The sequence below is a fragment of the Scomber scombrus genome, chromosome 22, assembly GCF_963691925.1.
Source record: "Scomber scombrus chromosome 22, fScoSco1.1, whole genome shotgun sequence".
NCBI classification, from domain to species: Eukaryota; Metazoa; Chordata; class Actinopteri; order Scombriformes; family Scombridae; genus Scomber; species Scomber scombrus.
The window spans coordinates 11,363,988-11,385,204 of NC_084991.1; the positions used below are offsets into that span (position 1 = coordinate 11,363,988).

At 40.9% G+C, this 21,217-nt stretch overlaps 2 protein-coding genes across 4 annotated transcripts in view; one reads left to right on the forward strand and one right to left on the reverse strand.

Moving 5' to 3' along the window:
- The first annotated feature begins 925 nt into the window (after positions 1-925).
- The window catches only part of ccdc146 (coiled-coil domain containing 146), a 46,417-nt gene continuing 26,125 nt past the window's right edge, over positions 926-21,217 (forward strand). Inside the window, exons 1-3 of the mRNA XM_062443341.1 lie at positions 926-1,099; positions 17,527-17,609; positions 18,272-18,487. Of these exons, the coding sequence (XP_062299325.1) occupies positions 926-1,099; positions 17,527-17,609; positions 18,272-18,487 (473 nt within the window). The remainder of the gene's footprint in view (positions 1,100-17,526; positions 17,610-18,271; positions 18,488-21,217) is intronic.
- On the reverse strand, positions 1,700-11,908 carry fgl2a (fibrinogen-like 2a). 3 transcript variants are annotated; one of them, XM_062443347.1, is made up of 6 exons: positions 11,072-11,908; positions 10,174-10,378; positions 5,154-5,373; positions 3,595-3,765; positions 3,159-3,482; positions 1,700-2,322 (listed from the first exon to the last, which is right to left on the reverse strand). In XM_062443347.1, the coding sequence occupies exons 1-5, from the start codon at positions 11,678-11,680 to the stop codon at positions 3,167-3,169; spliced, it is 1,521 nt and encodes a 506-aa protein (XP_062299331.1). In that variant the 5' UTR covers positions 11,681-11,908; the 3' UTR covers positions 1,700-2,322; positions 3,159-3,166. The 3 variants fall into 3 exon arrangements, with proteins under 3 accessions (XP_062299331.1, XP_062299330.1, XP_062299329.1); XM_062443346.1 differs by having other exon boundaries at positions 1,700-2,325; XM_062443345.1 differs by having other exon boundaries at positions 1,700-3,482.

Here is a 21,217-nt window from a genome sequence, read left to right on the forward strand (position 1 = left end):
ATTAGTGTTTTCACTGAAACCATTGGAAACTGCATGTGTACAGCATGATGTTGATTATGTGCTGTGAAGTCTGCAGTAAATTACTATGTCACGCCATCTGCTGGACAATAACTGCACGTGTAAAATATGATTTTGGTTTATGTGAGTTAACTTGTTTAAAACCGTAACATTTGTTTATATTAATAGCTGAGTAACTTTCTGAAACTCAATAAGAATATACACATTAAGCAATGTGAAAATACCTTTTTTTTTCTCTTGGCTTTACCGAGGACGTAATGCGTCGTTACTGTGGCAACCACAACACTCCAATCCACCAATCGGAGAAAAAACTGTGATTTAGTTCTGCTCACTTTAGCAATTGTTTAAGTTAATTGTGAGGTATTGTTTTACTGTTTTCGGGATAAACGAAGAAAGTCATACAAAGACCAATACTGAAGTGAAGACTGAAGAGTTTTTTAAGGTAGAACGGTTTCACAGACGTGTTTCTTTCATTGTTTAGGAGACAAACACAGACACAACCACCTGTAAGTTAGCTAACATTAACCAAGTGTTAGCGTAAATGTTAACTCATTATCTTCTGCTTAAATGTTAACTCATTAGCTTCTGCGTGAATTTTAACTCATTAGCTTCTGCGTAAATATTAACTCATTAGCTTCCGCATAGGTTGTACATGCACCACACCCAGAAAGCTTAAGCTAATCAAATGGCGTGTAATTATAGCTAGTCAGCTAGAAGAAGGGGCTCTACCATCAGCATAACTTTGAATTCTTGACTTATTATTTATATATTACCTCTGTTTTGAGTAGTATAATTTTACCACACATCCTGTACTGTAAAGCTGTTTCTCCCCTTGCTGTCTCCGTTGTTCCATCCATCGACTACCTGTCAATCAGTCAATTAGTATCTATCTGTGTTTGGTATCAGCATGAGTCTATCCGAGGAGCAGCAGGTCAGCAGGCCTCCCAGCAAAGAAGAAGTGGAGGAAGAAGAGGAGGACACCCCTCTATTCGCCATTGCACCTAATGCTTCAATCATAGAGGAGCTGCCTTCTGTTGCTACTGATGTGTCTGCTAGTCCTGCTTTCCAGTGCCTAGATGAGGTAAGGCTCATAATTGTGTTTTCCCAGGCTGTTAAATCATTTCTTGGGCAGGATCAAGAGGTTTCTTGGTGGCATTTTGGAGGTTAGGCTAGGGTAATAGAAAGGAAAAAAAACCCCACAGTATTTAAAATACTATTTCCAGCAAAACTGCTTTCCAGATTAGAATTTGGTATTGTAGATGAATTGTGTGTCTTACAACTTTTGAACTGAATTGAAATACAAATGAATACTGCGAGATTGAAACTGCTGTTTGGATGAGCATGAATACTTTTTTTAAAAATCAATTTAATCACAATACACAATAAGTCACGATTTTGTCATTTATGTAAGGATAATATGAATCTCATTCTTCTATCGAGTTACATGTACACCTCATTAACCCAGTTATTATCAGCAGGCAATTTGTTCCTCCTAATTTACTGGTGTCAAATAACCCTGCATTGTAGACTTCAGTGGAATACAGTACCGAGTTTGTGATTACAGTATTACTTTGCATGTATACAGTTTTACATCCATTCATTGTAATGTGCTTCAAATACAGGTAATTCTTTTAAAGATGAAGAGTCAGTGTGATTTAAAAAGGGCCAAAACACTGCAATGTACACAGCCATGTAGTTGGAACTTTATTCATTTTCTTTAAATATAAAAAGTGCATATCTTTTGGCATGACAGTTGAATATGAATGATAGAAAAGATCAATATTGTACACACACAACGCTCCAAATACACACATAATTACTATGAATGGTCACAATAATGCACAGTCCTTATCATTGCTCGAATATCAACAATCATCCGACCTGATACAGCATGACCCATCTATTATATAAAAACTATCATACCTCCACAAAGTAAAATAAATACTGTACACGTCCTTAAAGTGAAACATTTCTTTCCCCATCCTTCCCATTCACAGTGTGTATAGAATGGATTAAATGATGCAATACAGTTTTTTAACATTAGGCAGCAGTATTGTACAAGTGGTGAATCAGGGAGGGTTGGGGGGGATTGTGTGTGTGTGTGTGTGTGTGTGTGTGTGTGTGTGTGTGTGTGTGTGTGTGTGTGTGTGTGTGTGTGTGTGTGTGTGTGTGTGTGTGTGTGTGTGCGTGCATGTGCGTGTCTGGCATCAAGAGATGTGCAGTAGTCCAGTGCACCCAGAGCTATGGGTAGAAAAACAATTGGAGTTTTTTTCTTCTTCCTTGCAGCAGTGTCCTGCTTCCTGGCTGCTGTCAAGTAGAATTTATGAAAGCATCAATAATGCTCAATGCACTTGGGTGCGACCCAATAGAAATGTATCTCAATTTGCATAATGCAGGGATGTTTTATATTGTATAGGATGATGATACATTACCAAGGTGTCTGAGTATAATTCAATAAATGACACAGAAGCTATTACATGTGCACTCCGGCCCAAAACATGTGTATGTATCACTGCCTGTACATTTTTTTTTTATCAGTTTGACCCCTAGCATTGAAGTCTTTCTCAATGAATTTCAGACCCACTCAAAATTGTATCATCAGCTCTCGTATACCTCACTTGAGTGGCTGCTGTTAATTATGAAACCATTTAGAGCGGAGAAAATGATAGCTTATTAGTTTTTTACTACCACTTTGTGCTGTGCTATGTCTCAGCTGGTTTTATAGCAGGAGGCAGCAGGACAGAAAGTGGAGAAATGTCAGAGAAACAGTGAAAAATCTCTCATAGTAACCCTCCATATAATATTATGGCACCTGCAGGAGGCCAGCCTTTACACTGCATGTATGGGTTTTTTTAATAGTCCGTCATTGTTAATAGTCCATTGTCTTTTACTGTGATCATTTTAATCCAACATTCCGAAGGCCGCACTCACTACAGTGGAAAAAAGCAATGGTACTGTTAAGTTTTTCTCACAATTATTTTTCATTAAAACTGTGTTCAGACTGTCTATAGGGCTTATTGTCTTTTTCTGTGTACGTGTATGCATGTGTAAATGTATGCAGATGCATGACTATGCGCATGTGAGTCTACTGTTTGTGTTTATGTTCATCTGTCCATCTCTCTATAACCATGAATATTTACCTGTCCTCTTAAGGAGCGTAATTCTTGGGCCGTATCATCATTTTGACAGTTTTGAAGGCCTGCCTGTAGTTGGTAGGGTAGTACTCTGTCGACATGTTGTGCCATGTCCCCCAGAAGATCCCATTCCGGACTCCCTTGTACCTTTTGTGGTAGTACTTCCCATTGAGGTTGGCAGACATGCAGGCATCAAACCACCAGCCGGAGCTGTAGTAAGCGCCGCAGTTTCCGGAGGGGTACATGTCGTTGTCGCGGTCAGGTGTGGAGAAGAATTTCTGATCGTGGTTGAAGTGCTTGTTGAAACTGATGGCGTTACCAGCAGTCCCGCTATGATGACACATTAATATATTCAATGTAATGTTCAAATTTGAATTGCATTGGCACTGTACTATAAATAATTGATCATACTCGCATGCAAACACAGAAACCAATATTATACCTGTATCCACTGACAGACAGCCGGTAGCGGAGGAACTCATTGGCCACATAGAACTGGTCATACTTTGCATATTCCCGGACACCCTCAAAGTCTTCCAGCTCGATACGCAGGACCATGTCTTTGCCCTTCGTCAGCAGATGGATATGGTCATTGCCCAGCCAGAACTCACCTCTACAGCGGAGGAGAAGGTGGTGACAGAGGAAGGGGGTTGGATTGGAGCGAAAGGGACAGAGGGATAGATTATATACAGGCTCATATACTTTTACACTTGATTAGAGAGTGGGATACAGTCACTCTAACTGAATTTATTTATCCCCACAGGGGAGGAGATGAAAGGAGTAAATGTAGGATGAGAGGAGAAATTATCCTTTCAGTGGGAGGTTATACTAGATCTGTAGGCTTGGCTATCAACTGGTAACCATGGTTATTTCCCATATAAAACTCATTCCTACAGGCGCAGAGGCGAGAAAATGAACTGAAATTTGAACCCAGTTATAGTTGAGCCACTGTGTTAAAAACAGTCACTGTGAAATGGCTGCTTTCCTCCCTTATCACTAGGCCCTGTCTTTCAATATTAACTTTTTTTTACTGCCTTCAATCATTCATTTTAGCCCAAGTTTTTAATCTGTTAAAAGTATTATCCCTGTTGTGGGGGTTTATATTTATGTAGTTATTTTACACATGACATTCATGCAGTAAAAACAGGTGGTGAAAAGTCAATGACAGCGAGAGCAGGTGTGCATTTTTAGAGTGAATGGACATTTAAATGGTGGAAGGAGAGATAAAACTATTCTGTAGAAAATTACATTCTGTTAAAGTTGGCACACTCATAGGTGCAAATGGGCGCCTGTTGATAAATTGCAGCGGTCAGCATGAACAGAGGACTCTTGAATTAATGTTCTTTTTCTTCATGTTTATTCTTTGAAAGCTCTGTATCAGGAAAACTCGACCCGCAGTTACCTGAGCAGATGGTAGGTACCAAATAGAGAGGGTAAAAGGCTAGTGATTGGTCTGTTTGTAACAGTAGAGTAGATGGCAGTTTATTATGAGGCTGTGGGTTTTTGCTGTTGAGTCTTTCCCCCCTTTCTTCAATTTTGAATTGTTTTTGTTGAGCATTTAGTTTTTTCCTGCATTTTATTAGTATATCTGGGAATAAATTCCACACTTTTTTTTGCATTGACTCCTGTCTACAGTGTTGCAAAATCCAGTTTAAAGTTTTCCAGTGGTGCATGACATCTACTGCCCTTTCCATGAACAGATGAAACTCCAATTTAACCTCTCTGTGGAGGTAACTGAATTCAACCCTCTTATCTTTTATGCCAGAAATCTTTTGGGTTTTTTAGTTTTCTTTTCAACTTTGACTGTTAATGACCTTCTTTTAAATCTACACATTACCCATTCATCTCCACTGTTTTACATAGATAAGACCCAGTTGGTTATAATTCATCGTCTATGCAACCCTGTAAGCAACATTTACAGGCTTTAGTTTCCAGCAGATGTTTTATGTCCCCACTAAAACATTGTTTGAGTGGAACTCAGGAGAGATTGATGATCAGTACCTGAGGTTTCCGAAGCCCTTCTTGTATTCAGTCCAGGTGCGGTTGAAGCTAACAGAACCATTAAGTCGTTGTTGTATGACCGTCCATCCACTTCCGAAGGACTCCATGTCACAGAAGACTTCAAATGTCCCATTCTTTGGATCAGGGGTCACGCGATACACGCCGTTCTTCCTCGTCTCCAACACTTTGTAGTCTGAACAGTCCCGAGGGGCTAAGATGACTGCTGGGAGACAGGGACAAAGGGGAAAAGAAGAGAGGGTGTTTTTTTAAAAGGATGGTACTGAATGATACAGTAATCTTTTTACTTTGCGACTGGCTTTATTTCTGTCTCGCTGTCTCTCTCTCTCTCTCTCTCTCTCTCTCTCTCTCTCTGTCTGTCTGTCTGTCTGTCTCTCTCTCTCTTTGCCCAGCCAAGAGACAGTAATAGAAACAGCCCCTGCAGCTGATGAAGGCTGAAGAGAAGGAACGAAAATGAGATATGTTAGTGGGGAAATTCAGCTTTAACCACCGTGGAAGTTTTCATCCCTGCATTAATTTCTGGGGCAGCGTATTCAAACACAAAACGGTTCGCGGGGTTCTCTAACCAACCTGTTACAAAGCTTTTTCCAATTACGTAACAAAACTGTTCCTGCTGTGAACCAAACTACAGTTCAGCATAAAACATGAGAAATCTGTAACAGTCACATGTGTATCACTGAATACCTGCCTCTCCATATTGTGTCCCCTATCTGGAAATCACATTGAGAATCAGGACTTCAAGGACAAAGGCCACTGACAAGAGGACAAAAGTCAGTGACCTTCCCTTATGCTGCGCCACAGGCTCATTTCATAAAGCTCCAATACTCTCTGAGATCCCCCCCCCCCCCCCCCCCCATTTCTTTTTTTGTCCACTTATTTCTCTAACGCTTACTCCAGTCCCCTGTGTTGCACTGCATGCAGCTGTATAGAGCTCTGTTGTGCATTGCCCCAACCCAAACCAGAGTCCGAAAGCCTCTGCCAGTTAGCATTTGGGAAATGAAAGGAACAGACTTGTCAAAACGTGGGAAAGTGTAAAACTGGATTAGAGAGGTGTACCCCCTCCCTGCATGTTCGGCACCTGGGGCCTAAATCATCCTGACACTGGGCAGGCAGCATGTGGGACCCCTCCTGAGTTTGTTTGACACACTCCATTGCTGATACAGTTTTGTTGTACTATGAAATCTTTTTAGTGCTTTGGTAGATTATATTAGAGAAAGAATAAGGGAGGCCCATGCTGAGTACAGAGGGCCGGACGTCAGGTTTTTTGAGCTATAGGGAATAAAAGTCTAGACTGAATAGTGTCTGCGGAGTGGAGTGGAGTGGAGAAATGTAAATGGTAATTCTTGCTATAGTGCAAAGTTAGCCATATGTTTGCTTGCTTGAGTACATGGTGCACACTGTCAGTTGCTTTGACTCTAAGGCCATCTTCCTGTCAAGTTACACAGAGCCTTTCAGGTGCAAAATGGCTGCAAATGGTAGATCACTCCCTATGGAAAGAAGTGAGAGAAGAGTGTGAGGTCAAACATATATCCTTGTCACGTTAATGGTCGTGTCTGCACTTGGCATTCAGAGAACTGACCTGTAAATTCTTTCAATGTCTCCTTCACTTTAAGTGTGTGACTGTGTAGTTTATCCACTTCACATCCTCCTCTATCCCCCACCCCCCTTGTCGGTCCCCATCTGTCTGCTTGGGCAGCCGGTGCGCTTAGACAGACAACAGCCATCTCATCTCACTACCTCTGGCTCTGTGCCTGACCTAAATAACTCTAATATCAGTCACTTAAGTGATGCCCAAATGAATGGTGGCTGATTGGCTGTCTCACTGTTGAGTCAAATTATTGGCTTATTTCTGGCTGATTGTTTTGACTGATTCCATAAGTGGTAGACCGCTTTCTTATAGGCTGATGAGCCAGACGTTAGACTGAATGACTGAAAACTGACTGCTTGAATACCACAATGCCTCTTTTGAATGAGTGCAGCCACATGAATTATTGGCATTAAAGAAAGATGACTGTTAACGCAGAAATGAAGTGTGCCTCGTGACAACCAGTCCTCGTGTACGATTAGCGCCTGTGATGAAAGGAAATGTGTTTCCAAAGTGATAGGGTAGCCTTTCCCCACAGAAACAGCTTACTATTGTCAGTTTTGATGGAAAGAAGCTCATCAAAAAGCAACACCCTTCCTTTAGGAAGTTGTGTGTTGCCATATCACAGACAAGCAGATCCTGAAAACAGAGGACTAGGCATCCATTCTCTTTGTTTATAATTGAGTTAATGTAGCTGAACGGCAACATGAAGTGCTGTCTATTCACCTCGAGGCCCTAATACGTCTTGCAGGAGTAATAGTAAAGATTAGTGCTCGCAGCAGGTATGGACATTGGCAAAGAGGGTGAAATAAATGCTTACATTGTGAGCTGTAAGTGATAAAATTGTGTTGAAAAACTGATAAAAGTGTTGAAATTGTATACTTTAACATAGTTTTGTGTTCTTAGATACCTTTGTCTAAACCTGCAGGGAAATAAATGTAACTCTGTTGTGTAGTCTAATGAGCTGTACCAGTCCAGTATGGGGTGGTTTCTGAATGTCTGCACACATGTGAGTGTTTAACATCTGTTTGCCAATGATCCATCACCACTGCTTCTATAGATACAAACACACCACCCACACATCTTGATAAGGTTTTCAAAAGATTTGGTCCCCTTATAGGTCCACGTTGGCTGACAGCAGAATCAAAATTTTGTTCGTTAAAATATCTTCAGTGTGTGTTAATGCTTCCCCCTTTTTAAAAACCTATAAAAATTATTTAATGACTTGGTTACAATTTGGCAGCTGGATAGTTTATTCATCAGTTAAGGGAACCATGTAATCGTGAATTGCTTCACAAAGCACTTCTGACTGTGTCAAAACAACTTGAAAACATGTTTTTCACTGGAAGTCCTTTTTTATCACTAGATGTAGCGGTAATAACAAGTGGAGGACCATAGCATAGCATCTGGGAATAAGTAGTTGAAAGATTAAAAGAATTGGCATTGTGTGCTAAAATGGGATAAGATTGGTCTGACATGAGAATAAAGAAAACCCTCCAAAAAATCTAAACTTTTCTGTCAACCATCACTTGATTAAAATGGCAATTACAACACTGTTTATATCCATTTAAGGAGAGAGGAGTTATCAGATTTTGGTCTATTGCCATGGTAACAACAGCTGTTACTTGTCTCTTTCTTTGGATTCTGTTCAGACACCATCAGGCACAATTTCCTAACTTGGCAGAATAATTTGCTGGTTCTTGAGCTTGACATGACAGTTTGATGTACAAAGACAAGTGTTACTGACCCCGTCTGCCATCCGTGACTAATGTTAGGAAAGCCGCCTACATTACTTCTTGTGTTGTTGGCAAGAGATAATAAGAATTAGTTGTTTTATGCAGGAATGAGCACTCAAGAGCATGACCTCCAGAGGAAGAGAGGTAGGGGGAGAGGCAGACGCAAGTGAAAGGAAGGCACCGGGTAAGGGGATTAAATAGAGAAAGAGAGAGAGAAACTTATGGCAAGAGAGGGGGAAAAAAACAAGACTTTTAAATAGAATGGAGGAATTATTGCAAATGATGAAATACAGATGCACTCAGGATAAATGTATGAGGCGGGAAAAGGGACGGGATTGAAGTGGAGTTTGAAGGAGAAAGAGGCAAGAAGAGAAAAATCTGGGATTCCCTTCACACCACTGTCCCAGCTAATCTACTTAGAAATAAGCTCACATCTGTTTCCTACATAAAAGCCCCAATACAGTGTCACATTCTCTTCCACTCATGCAATATCGGGACGAAAATTTGGTTTCAGACTGAAAAATGGCCTGCATTTCAACTGTGCTGTCATCCGCATAAGCTTTTGCATCAGTGTAAAATGGGATGTTTGTTATGCTTAGCGAGTTTGCAGTCCTTATTGATATGTTTTTTTCAGTCTCCACCATGAGCTTTCACTCTCCATAACCCCCATAAGTCTCCATATGAACCTGTTGCCTTTTAGCCAATGTTTTTAAACGTTCAGGCTATCTAGACGTAGGCGTGACGCATTCTCTCTTGTCCTCCCTCTCCACTTTTTTTGAGTTTGTGCGTAAGGAGAGAAGTGGAATGTCAGAGCACTTGAATTAGTTATATAAGAGGTAATTGGAAATCTCACTTTGACCCTAGTCATATTGCTTCACTATAACATGACCTCAACCTAAAACTATTCTGCTATAGTGATGGGTTTTTTTTCTCTGCTGCTACACTGAGGCTGCAGCTCAGATAAAGTGGACATGGGCAGCTTTTATATTTTTTTTGGCATGGTGTTCTCATTACAAACATTTGGCATATTGATTGATCTTGAACACTCTTTTCTTGTGATGGGAAAAATTCCCTATTTCATGATTACATAAATCTCCCCAAAACACACAATGTTTTTCATGTTGGTTATAGAGAAGGCATTTCGCAACATACCACTGCATGTTGTCAACAAGGTCATTGTCACCCTGGAAGATTTCATTTCCCATTTCCCAGAAAGAAAAGCTTTGTCGGGTGAAGGTGACCACCCAGACTTGGATTGTTTGTAGTGATTAAAATTCGCCATGTCCACTTAGGCATGATTAGATGGATCCTAAGCCAGAAAATTCACCTCACAACAACCCAAAACGCTGGATCCATTTAGACGGGGTGTTTGTGTGTGTGTGTGTGTGGAGAGTTAAAGGGAGAGGAAGAGAGAATAGAGGAAGGGCTTCTTGATCAAGCTTGGGGAGATTACAGCAAATCAAATACATGAGAGGAGGAGAGAAGAGGAGAGTCATCTTTGAAATAGCTGAAAGATGGAAAAGAATAGAATATTCTAACATACAATAGAAGACACAAAAGATTTCAAGCCAAAAAAAGGAATACATAAACAGCTGAGAGGATGGAGAGGAATTTCAAAGGATGAAATGAGAGAATGGAACAAAAATGGTGGGAGAAAAAATCTCAAGAAAAGCACGCTCACACTGAGGGGTGTTCTGCACTGCACACTGGGTTGTGCAGGTAGAGCTTATCTTGTTGACCACTCCAGTGATGTTCTCCACCCGTCTGTCCACCATAGCCTGCACATTATCCATGTTGAGCAGGTTGAGGCCCTCTAGACGACCGTGCAGATCCGTGATCTGGTTCCTGGCGTTGCGCAGACTGGCTGACATCCTGTTCAGTTTCACCTGGGAAGGGCCAGAGATTACTGAAGTAACCAACCTGCTTCATTGTTTTTTACCAGCCAATTTTAATTTTAGAATAGATAGAGTCTGCGTGATGGTTGGCTGTCTGCCAGGGTGACTGTGAGATTCAACAAGCTCACCAGACAGAGCACAAATTTACCGCCATTTGGCTGGTGTCTAATGCTGATTCCCCACCCTGTTTACAGTGCCAGGAATTGTCCCTGGTGGATTGGTGCCAGGTTGGACTTTACAGGTCTTTAAACATCTGTTCAGTTTACATACCAGCTGGGTAAATTTGGCTGGGCACATTTAGGTGATGTTTTTTTTCTACAGTGTTTATAAAGCACATTTTAAATAAGCTTTAAATCAGATGTCACTAGAATTTTCACACAGCTGTTCAGGTTTACTGGAAATGTTACATGGTGTTGATAGAAACACACAAATATGTCATTTTATTCTTTCATTTGACTGGTGCCTACCCAGATTTAGATTTGGCTCACACAGCATAGCCTTAACTATTACTGACTTGAGTCATGAGAAATTTCAGAAATGTTACCTGACTATCCACCTGGAGGTTTCATCCTTGTACTGAACTAAGAGGTTTTTTTTTTAGGGAAATAACATTCATTCCTTGCTAAAATCCTTTTTAAAAAATTGCCTCTTTAAACTGAATTGAGACTGAACTGTGCCTCTTACCTGCATCTCCTGCATAGTGCTCGGGCTCGGTGTGATTTTCCCAAAAATGGAACCTTGCAACAGTCCTGGTCCGTCCACAGTAGCTCCAGGGACCATCCCATCTCCCCTCTCCTCTTGGCTGGACCCACCTTGCAGCTCCTGTGCTGTCAGGTCCAGTCCACCCACCTCTCCGGTGTCCTTCTGAATTGGCACCCGTGTTTGTCCCTGGTCAGCTTGCTGATGTCCAAAAACTCCACTGCCCCGTGCACCGCGGCACTCCTGGCACCCGCTTTTCAGCTTGTTCACCACCTCCTTCAGGCTCTGCAGCTCCTTCATTGTTTTCTCCAGCAGCCTGAACTGCTTGGGCAGCTGGATGGTGAGAGGAGGCAGGGTGATTTGATAGGGGCAGTCCTCCCCCTCCTCTGCTCCGGAGCTCCCGCACGGACCTGAGGGTCTCAGTTTGATGGGACAGGAGGTGGGGGTACCAGTTTCAGATCCCAACGTGTTTGCTCCTCTAGCGTCCCATCTCTGGTGTGAGTTCACGGGGAAGTCCGCTGCCCGGCTGGTGTGCGGCACCAAGGTGGCTGTAAGCAGGAGACTGGCACAGACGCAAAACACAGTTGTCCTCATTTTCTTGCGTGAGATTGGAACAGGAGAAATAAGTGTGTGTAAAGTGAAAGAGTGTGCGCAACTGCCTCTAATATGAACTTAAAGAGTAAGTGTAGGTGTGTGCGCGTGTGTGCAGGTGCAAATTGTAAGAATAGGAGTATGTGAATGTGTGTCCAGTACCCTATTGGTTTAAAAGTGTGTTTGTGTGTGTGTGTATGTATGTATGTATGTGTGTGCAGCCTGCAGGAGGGAGAGAGCGCAGGGGAACTGCCGCTGCCTGAGATAGCTGTGTCATTAATATCAGGACGAGTGAGGGAGGGAGAGAGAGGCAGAGAGAAAGGGAGGGTGCTGAGTTAGAGAGGATGGGAGGGGCAGCACTATTGCGTAATGCAAAACACCATATCAGCAGCACTGTAAAAAACTAGAGAGATGCAGACGGAGATTATGGAGGGTGTGTGTGTGTGTGTTCTGGGGGGGGGACGAAAAAGAGGGAGAGAGAGATATGGAGAAAGAAAAGGTTGGTTCTTTGCCTGCAGTCAGTGCATGGTACCGTCCTGGCTCTCTCTCTGAAGTCGTCTCATTTCCCTGAAGAGCGAAGTGACTCAGTACGCAGGAACTCTTCACTCAGCTGACGTTTTTATTTTTTTTGTTTTTCCACACTTTTGTCACGCTTTGTTTTTTCGGGGGGAGCAAAATTTAAAGGTCTCATCTCCCTGACCCAGTTCAGTTTCCAAAGCCTTCCTGTAAACACAGAAACAACACCCCCAGTCACTCAGGTGGTCACAATTACTGTAAACTCCACGGTTAGGCAACAGAAACATTAGAGAATATTTGTTTTAATTAGTACTAACAAGTTGTTTTTCCAGTTTTCTCTGATTTACAAGACTTGCTTAAGGACATTGCAAATTAATTTAATCATTTTTTCCCCTTAATCCTGATCAGCGTCCTTGAATATTGAACCTCTGCTGATGTACCCCATAGTGACGTATGCGATATTTATATTTTTACATAATACAGCCACAGAGTTCATATGTAGCTTAAAGTAAGCTCACATTAAAATAGGTAAAGCCAGTCAAAATTAGCTGTTTTGACAGTTAAGTCAGTTTAATTAACAAAAACAAGCTTTGGTGTTTTGTAAATCCTTGTGTAGAGACAAGTGAAAGTTTTTAGTCTGGATTTAGGCAGCCTTTCTTCTCTAAGATGAACAAGACATGGAAATCAAAAGCAATTTTAAAGCAACAGCAGGCGGGGTACACCTGCAACATGTCACTGAAAAACAGTCCTTTTTTCACTTAGAGTGGCTCTGCTTGCCTCACTTGTCATCACTGTGGATGTCATTAATTGAAACTGCTGGCTGGTCTTTATTTATTTGTGCCACTTAATGATTCTCTTGAATTGAACCACTGAATGCAGTAATGGGTTCCAGTGTTTTTAGTTTGGCAGCACAAGTTGTTACAACAAACCAATTATCAGAAATTCACCAAGTTTTCTGAAGTGGATACGAATCTATTCAGTAAAGCCTTGACTGGCATTTCAGCCGATGAGTTCATGAAGAACGTTTTGTGCCTTTCTCACAGAACAGGACTGACAATAGTCTCATCCTCGTCAGTCGATGCTGTGGCTGCAGCTGTTATGTTACACAGTGGTTAGATTTGATTAAAACTTAAATTAATCTGATGTCACCAGTAACAAAAGTCTGAATTGGTTTACGTACTTTGTTTAGATTTGACAACCAAACACATCTTTGATCAACAATAAATAATGCTGTTGTTTTTGCATGTGATGATCATGTGGTTATGTGGTCATTATTTGGCGGTTTTTGGATTAGTGGGATTGAAATTGCACTCATACTCTCATACATTACGTAATTTAATGGAGCATTTTATAGAAATTATGAAGCCATACCAGCTATAATTAAAATTGTTTATTGTGTGGGGTTGGATCATCACCCAGTGACTTTTACAGTCTGGATGCTACCCTTCTTAGACTCCCAGTAGGCTCATTAACATAGCGCTGATTATCTGTTTTTTGGGGCATAGTTAGTACTTCAGTGTGCTAATATAATGTTTTGTAACATAACCATAGGTCATGTAATTAGGATCCAAACACAAAAGTGCCAGGAAGCTATTGCTTTTGTGGATATAATTATTATTCCTGTACACCATTGCTTTTTTAGGGGCTGTAGATGCTTGAAAACTCTGTAGTAATTGGGCTCGGCAGTGGCCAGTGTGCTCCATAGGGCCCCCCCAAATGAGAACATGTTCATGAAATTCAGTGGAAATCAATGCCCTTATCATTCTAGACACAATACATTTATTTGAAATGTTTTCACCTGACTGGGAGTCCGCCATTTTCGATTTCGCCTGTCAACCTTCATTTTACAAACATGTTTAAGTCTTTTAGAATGCACAAAAACTTTACATCCATGTTCAAACTAGTCAATATTTCCATTTCATAATACAATTGGGCTTATGCATTACACAGCGGCTATATAGCACCGTCTTATTACTTTTTAGCATTTTTGAGGTGCTAGGAGTGCTGGAAAACTCATGAAACGTTGCACATACATCAGAAGTGGCTAAAATTGATGTGATATGGGCTTGGATGTGGCGAGTTAGTTCGATAGCGTCCCCTACAAAGTCAAAGCCCCAACTTTTAAATTTGACGTAGATGTATGAAAGTTTCAGACTTTTGGTGTCACGCCCTAAATTCAACAGGAAGTTGACCAGTTTGAGATCATTTGAAATATATTTCTGACCATTTACAGGTGCTTCAGTTTTACAAGTCCACGTAGCAGATTTACAAGATCCACCTCAAATTTGGTCAGCAAAGTCTACAGACCGATGTTAATTATTATTGATGATGTTAAATTGTGAAGCTTTTTAGATTTATGGAACAGCGTTGTCATGGACAACAACATGTTTTGCAATCAAACAGGAAGCTGATGTAACTTACTGTACATCGTCCAATCCTGACATGTTTGGTAAGAGCTCAGGCTTAAGTTTTTCTTCATAGTAGTATTGCGTCATAGTCATAGCACTAGCTACTGCCAACAGAAAGGAAGCCTTATGTTACAAAAATCCTTTAATTTACATTAAATTTAAAGTGTCATCAAAATGTATTTCAATGTTATTTGCCCTCAAGTAAATATATTCAATATGTCAACTCCAGTGCAACATACTGGCACACAGGAAATAATGTTTTACCCATTCAAACCATGTCCGATTATCCTGAACATTCAGAGCCGTGTCAACCGACCTCTAGTGGAGATACCACGGCTGCCACTCCCTCCAACACATATGAGACGCAGGGGCCCGTTCATCACTGCTTACAGCTTTAACTAGATCTGTTTTTTTCCAGGGCTCCGATGTCTGTATACAGTACACGACGTATTTCTAGAGAAGTGACACACTTTCATTTAATTGATTTCATCTCCAGAAGTGGCGCTCTGCCCTGATAGAGGAACACTCTAGAAAGAAAATATTACTGCACAAAACATCCCTTTACAAAGTGATTCATTCTGGCTGTCGGCTCAGCTCCAATTCAAACAGTCAATATCGGGACATGATGGCAGAGATACACACACACACACACACACACACACACACACACACACACACACACAGGGAGAGATGGTGATGCAGTGCTGTGCCTCCTAGCGATGGTCATTATTTTTCTCCCTGAGGGTGAATAGTATTAAAGCCCACAGCTTCACTTTGTTACACATACCTGCTGCACTGCAAACTTGCATGACTGGAAGGTTTTTGGTGCTGTTCTGCAGTACAGACCTATCGCACATGCATGTGTGTGGGTGGGTGGGTGGGTGGGAGAGTAGACAGACAGGTGCTCTGTGTGCTTGCATAAACATATTTCAGTGATTGTATCCATCTCACTTCAAAGATGGTCCGCCACATGTGAGCCTCAAGCAGCCACCCTATAAAAAGCTTCCAATACTCTTGAGCTGAAGATAAATCTTGGCACCAGAATTAGAGAGGCTGCCTGAAACCGCTTCAGGCTATTTCTCTCAGATAAATGCCCAGTGTAGGCCAGGATGTCTGTCGCATCGCTCAGGATGTCTGTCGCATCGCCGGTTTGGCATCTGCGTTGACATCTGTGTCGCTGAAAACACAAAGGCAACCTCATTTGATGTCTCATTTAACCTCACATTGCTATTTGTGTTTCAGCAGAATGGGATAATTTCACAGGTTCCCGTAATTTCCTGTTTTTGTAAGTAGTGAATATTAGATTACATGACTAAAGTTGTAGCATTGTGTTGCTCTTGGAGATCAATCAGGACCAGATGACTGGCTTAACATTTCAAGATGTACTGTAAGACTTAATTACACATTAAATGTTTTGAGCGCTGATCATGTGATATTAGTCATGTGTTTGGCTTGTAGTGGTGTGACCTTGGGTGACGGCTAATGCAAAAACATCTGAATAAATCTTATTAATGAGAAACCCCTAATCTGCATCATTCACAACATTCATATCTCCGTCCTTTCAGCCCTTGGAACGTGGTCGGACGGGCACTTACGAGCACATTTGACAAAAGCCCACAATAAACAATTTAATGGAATGAATCTAAGAACATAATCGGCTATCCCTATTGTTTGAAGTCAGGGGGAGAGATATCAGTCTGTGTGTGTTTGTGTTCATTGCCATTAGATTACCTGCTACACAGTCCGACCCGAGATATCCTCAGTCCTGCAGCTCTTTGATAGAGATGAGGCTATCCCTCATTACACCCCGCTCTACCAACCTGGTTCTGAAGATAAGAGTGGAACAACACCTGTCCACCTGTTTTCTATCACTGTAACACACACAACCTTGCCACAGAGAGAAATTTAACAACTCTTACAGATGATTTTTTTTTCTTGCAGTGCCGTTCACCTGTTATCTTTTGTCTTTGGTACTTTGTTTTCTTTTTGCTAAGGTATCACAGCTGTGTGTATCTTCTTTATCAGTGTTTTTTTTTAACATTCATGGCTAATGGTATTTTTTTTTTTAAATCTTGTGAACTGTAGTTACTTGTTATTTATGGACCATTTTCAACTGTTGTTCTCCTCCTTTTGAGATTGCAGATGGTTGGAGGTTGTTATTTTATATACAGATCAGGATAAGGTGTTCTGATACTGTGATATGAACTGTTATGATAAAGCCCAACTTGGGTTAAAATCCCATTTTCAGGCATCAGGGGTTTTTTTTGTGCTCCATCACAATTTTTCTTAGCGATTCAAGACCATTTTTTCTTATGAATAACTGAAATCTGAGCAAATTTGAGCAGGAACGAAGCAACTTTTGTCAAACAGTTCTGACTATTATAAAATTTGAAACTCTTTTATAGGCTCCAGGGATTTAGTTTTCAACTTCTGGAACTTAATTTTGTCACCAAACAATATTACACAAAACTGCTTACTGGTCAGAATTGTATCTGGTTTCTAGCGGTATTGCCTTGCTGAATATTTCAATGCGAGAGGAAAATGGCAACAAGAGATTTCCACAGTCTGAGATATTCTATTAATACCTTTAGCTTTATATACAGGCAGCAGCTCCGGGTCAGAACAAAGACTTTTTGAAAAAGGGAAAACCTGATCTGGCAAACCTATGCAGGAAGATTTGTAGCCAACTTTATTGAATAAAGCCAAAAGGTTTATGATGTCTGGCTGTAGCTGGACTCTTTAGATGTGGATGATTGACAAAGGGGAAAATAGTAAATCTCAGGTAGTCAGTCTAGCATACAAGAAACAGATTCCACCCACTTGAAATTCTTATTAAATGTAAATAATCTTTTTTACTATCTGTTTTATATGTCTGCATAATAGTAATTATAATCTGCATAATATTACTGTTTTTGTGCTCCTCAGTTGTTGTTGTTGGGCAAAATCAGCAAAACCAAAGCGGCCACACTGAAAGCCAGCTACAGGCAACTCCTTGACACACTGAAGAGGTATGTTTGCTTGGAGCAAAAGTTATATTTTTTAATGGTATATTTTCAAGCAACATTTTGACTGGAGAGATCCTGAGAGTACAGCGCAGCAGAGAAGTGTTGCATCAGACTTGCGTTCAGTTTATCTGACAGCCAAAATCCGTCCAACTGAAATGTCCTTGAAAAAGTCTTCTTGTCTGATTCAATTCAGTCAGACACTTGCTTCTGAGGGGACATTTTGAAGCCTGGATTGGGGTTACTTCTCAGTTAGTTGAGCCGGAAAATCCTAATTTAAGAAAAAGGGGTGACAGCAGAGATGTAGCTGAGGTAGTATGAGTAAGGTACAATTATCCCAACTGACTGCACCAAACCAAACATCCCTTTAAATCTTGGTAAACACTTAATTGAACAATGATTCTCCAAATTCTCACTAAGGCACAAAGTAGAAATTAACTTTTGAGGCTAAAAATCGATATGTGCATGTTTAAATTCACTGGCTCATTGCACAGGAGTCATGAAAATACGTGGCTGTGTTTATATACTGTACACATGATACCACAGTCTTTGTGGTTAAGGTTATTTAAACCAGTTATTGTTACAGGAGTTGTATTTGTGGCATTTCCCCCGGCAGTTAGCATCTTAACACTGCACACCACACACTTAAATAATTGCTCATCCAACAGTTCTCAGGACTCTGAGATCCAGCTCTTGGGAGAGGCGAAGAGGTATCGTGCTGAGTGGGAGAGGCTGCATACCGAGGTGGAGAGAACAGAGGAGCAGAGCACCTCCGAGGAGCCTGAGAGTGAGGTCAACGAACTGAGGCAGCAGCTCCTGCAAGCATACAATGAAGTGAAAGCAGCTGAGGACAGAGAGTACAAGACACAACACAAACTGAAGTGGTGAGCTGTACAGGATATACACATAAACACATCTAACAGTTAATATTGCATTCAGTCACGCTACAAGTTTCATTTTCCAATTAAATGCCAGTTGCATAAGTTAAAATTACTACCTAACAATACTACAAACTACTATAACTTCTCAAATATATCTATTGCTTTGTCTATGTAACACACACACACACACACACACACACACACACACACACACACACACATAAGACCATGGTCTTTTTTGGGGAAATGACATAGACTTACATTAATGGAGCTTTACCCTAACCCCAACCATCACCACTACTTGCCTAACCATAAACATTAAGCCTATGACAGACCACACAAAAATACACACATACACACCTCACACCACTGACAGGAACCCAGGAGACAGAGGAGAGTAAGGACAAAACACAGAAGTGAAACTGCAGTGGTAAAGAGAAAAGTTGTGTACAGTAGCAGATCGTACGTTTGGATGACCTGTGTGTCATGGACACACACACACACACACACACACACACACACACACACACACACACACACACACACACACAGCTATATAGGCGCACACACACACACACACACACACACATAAACACGCACACATACAGAGTCGCAGATGAGTAACTAGGGACCAAACACTGACATGAGCTTCATGAGGCAGTTCAAAAGTTTTTATTGACTTTAGAGGGAAGTGAAGGTGATAGTGTGAGTATAAGAAGTGCACACACACACGCACAGTATTGGTACAGTATGTATTGCTTGGCCTGGCAGAATTATTTTTCTTATTGAAAGTATTTTTTTCAAAAATAATAGATAATAGAAAAAATAGTCACAATGACCAAAATAAGTCACAATAATAAGCAGAAAAAGTTTGCTACTTTTAACTGGTGAATTTTTTTGTCATCAATGACACGTGGTAACCTGCCTAACCTTTTTTTGACGTGAACAGCGTTCATCGTTTCTGTTCCTCTCCTCTAATCCCTTCTTTTGCTCTCATGAGCTTCTTTTTTCCATCACAATCCATTTTCCCCTCTTCTGCTGCAGGATTCTCTTTTCCTTCCTACAGCTCACTCAACACCGCTATCAGTGCGTCCAAAAGGTCAAACACTCACAGAAATGGAAAAGAACGCACTCACTAGAGTATCTCCCTCTATGCTGTACACAAACTCTTCTTTTCAAGGACCAAATGGAAGGTTACGGGAACACTGCTTAGCAACATGATAACACACACCAGTGGTTCTCAAACATTTTCACCCTTAAACAAAGTAATATCGACCATGGGACCCCTTGCATGTAGTGTTGCTAGCAGTTCAACTAAAGTGCAGTTTACCTGAGTCAAACTCTGTAAACAGGTTTCTTTCTTGAAATTTTAATGGCTCTGTAACTACTGACAGGATTTGATGTGTAAGAACCGAAAGGCAGTTGAAATCAGTTGAGGTGTAGTCACTTCTAGCATTTGACATTTTAATTTCAGATATAAGCCCTGCAAGCAGTTGTATGGTCCATTTGTATTTAAGCACTGGAAGCAGTTGAACTATCATTTAAATAGTGAGAGATGAAAGCAGGTGAAATGTCAGTTGGAGATTAAGCACCCGAGACAGTTTCAGTGTGTGCACTGTAAATAGTTAAGTGTCAGTTGTTATGAAAGCAGCTGAAATGTCAATTAGAGTATTTGAGCTGTCAGTTGAAGTGTAAAAATTAGTCGTTTCAGTGTCAGCTGATGTGTTGAGGCTGAAAGCAGCTGAAATTTCTGTCGGAGTAGAAGCGCCAGAAATAGTTGACGTGCATGCAGTGTAAATAGTTAACGTGTCAGTCGGTTCAACAGCTGAGAAAAGTTTAAGGGCGGAAGAGGAAGAGTGTGCGTGATGAACATATTGAGAGGGAAAAAGAGCATGAACTCTGATTACTGAAGAACTATGAAAGCAGGATGCATATGAGGAACTAATCTGGTGGCTGGTTTTAAAGTATAAATGAAGTGTAAAAATATGATTAAATATGAAGGAGTAGAAGGTCCAGATGAGAGGAAAATTATTTCGCTTAAATTCTAAATTCCTAGGATCGCCTCTAGAAAGTCTAATATTCCTTTTGCTTCTTATTTACTCAACAGTGTAATACTCCTTTAAACTGATCTCTTTTCTTCTTATCTTCTCTGAATTACATTTGACTCTGGATTGCCTCAGCAATATTAAACCACTCGCTGCACATAAGCTCACCACTGCACTGCTATGATATGATCTGTAGGATGCAGTGTGTTTTTTTTAATGCAGAACACACACACTGAGGCAGGGAGTTGAAGGCCCAGCAGTAATTGAAATATTAAATGAAAACCACTTACAGAGCATTCTCCCAGGATGCAGTAATAGACAGTATTAGACAGTGAGTGTGCATATTATTTGTGGCAGTTGTGAGCTCTCTTGTCCTTTCATCATCTCTTCTCTTTCATCTCCTCCAGATTAAATATCTTCTCCTCTTCCTGACTTCTGTTCTTTTTTCCCCCTTCCCTTGGTCCAAATGGCCGGCAGTCTGCATATGACAAGCAGATGCTCACCATGCTAATGCGCCTTTTTTAAATCTTTGCGTCCTTTATCTCCAGCCAAACAGATACACAGAAATTCAGCACATTTTTTTCACCCCACTCACATACTTTAGCATTAATGCAGTTTTCCGTGGTTAATATCCAATACATCAACTTGTCAGGAAGATTAATATCATTTACTTTGCGCAATGTGCAGC

Excerpts from the sequence above, each read along its gene's own strand:
- fgl2a (XM_062443347.1), bottom strand. The coding sequence starts at position 11,680 with ATGAGGACAACTGTGTTTTGCGTCTGTGCCAGTCTCCTGCTTACAGCC. Across the intron at positions 5,374-10,173 it reads AGTGCAGAACACCCCTCAGT|TCATCTTAGCCCCTCGGGAC; the intron begins GTGAGCGTGCTT and ends GTCTCCCAGCAG. Across the intron at positions 3,766-5,153 it reads AAGGGCTTCGGAAACCTCAG|AGGTGAGTTCTGGCTGGGCA; the intron begins GTACTGATCATC and ends CCTCCGCTGTAG.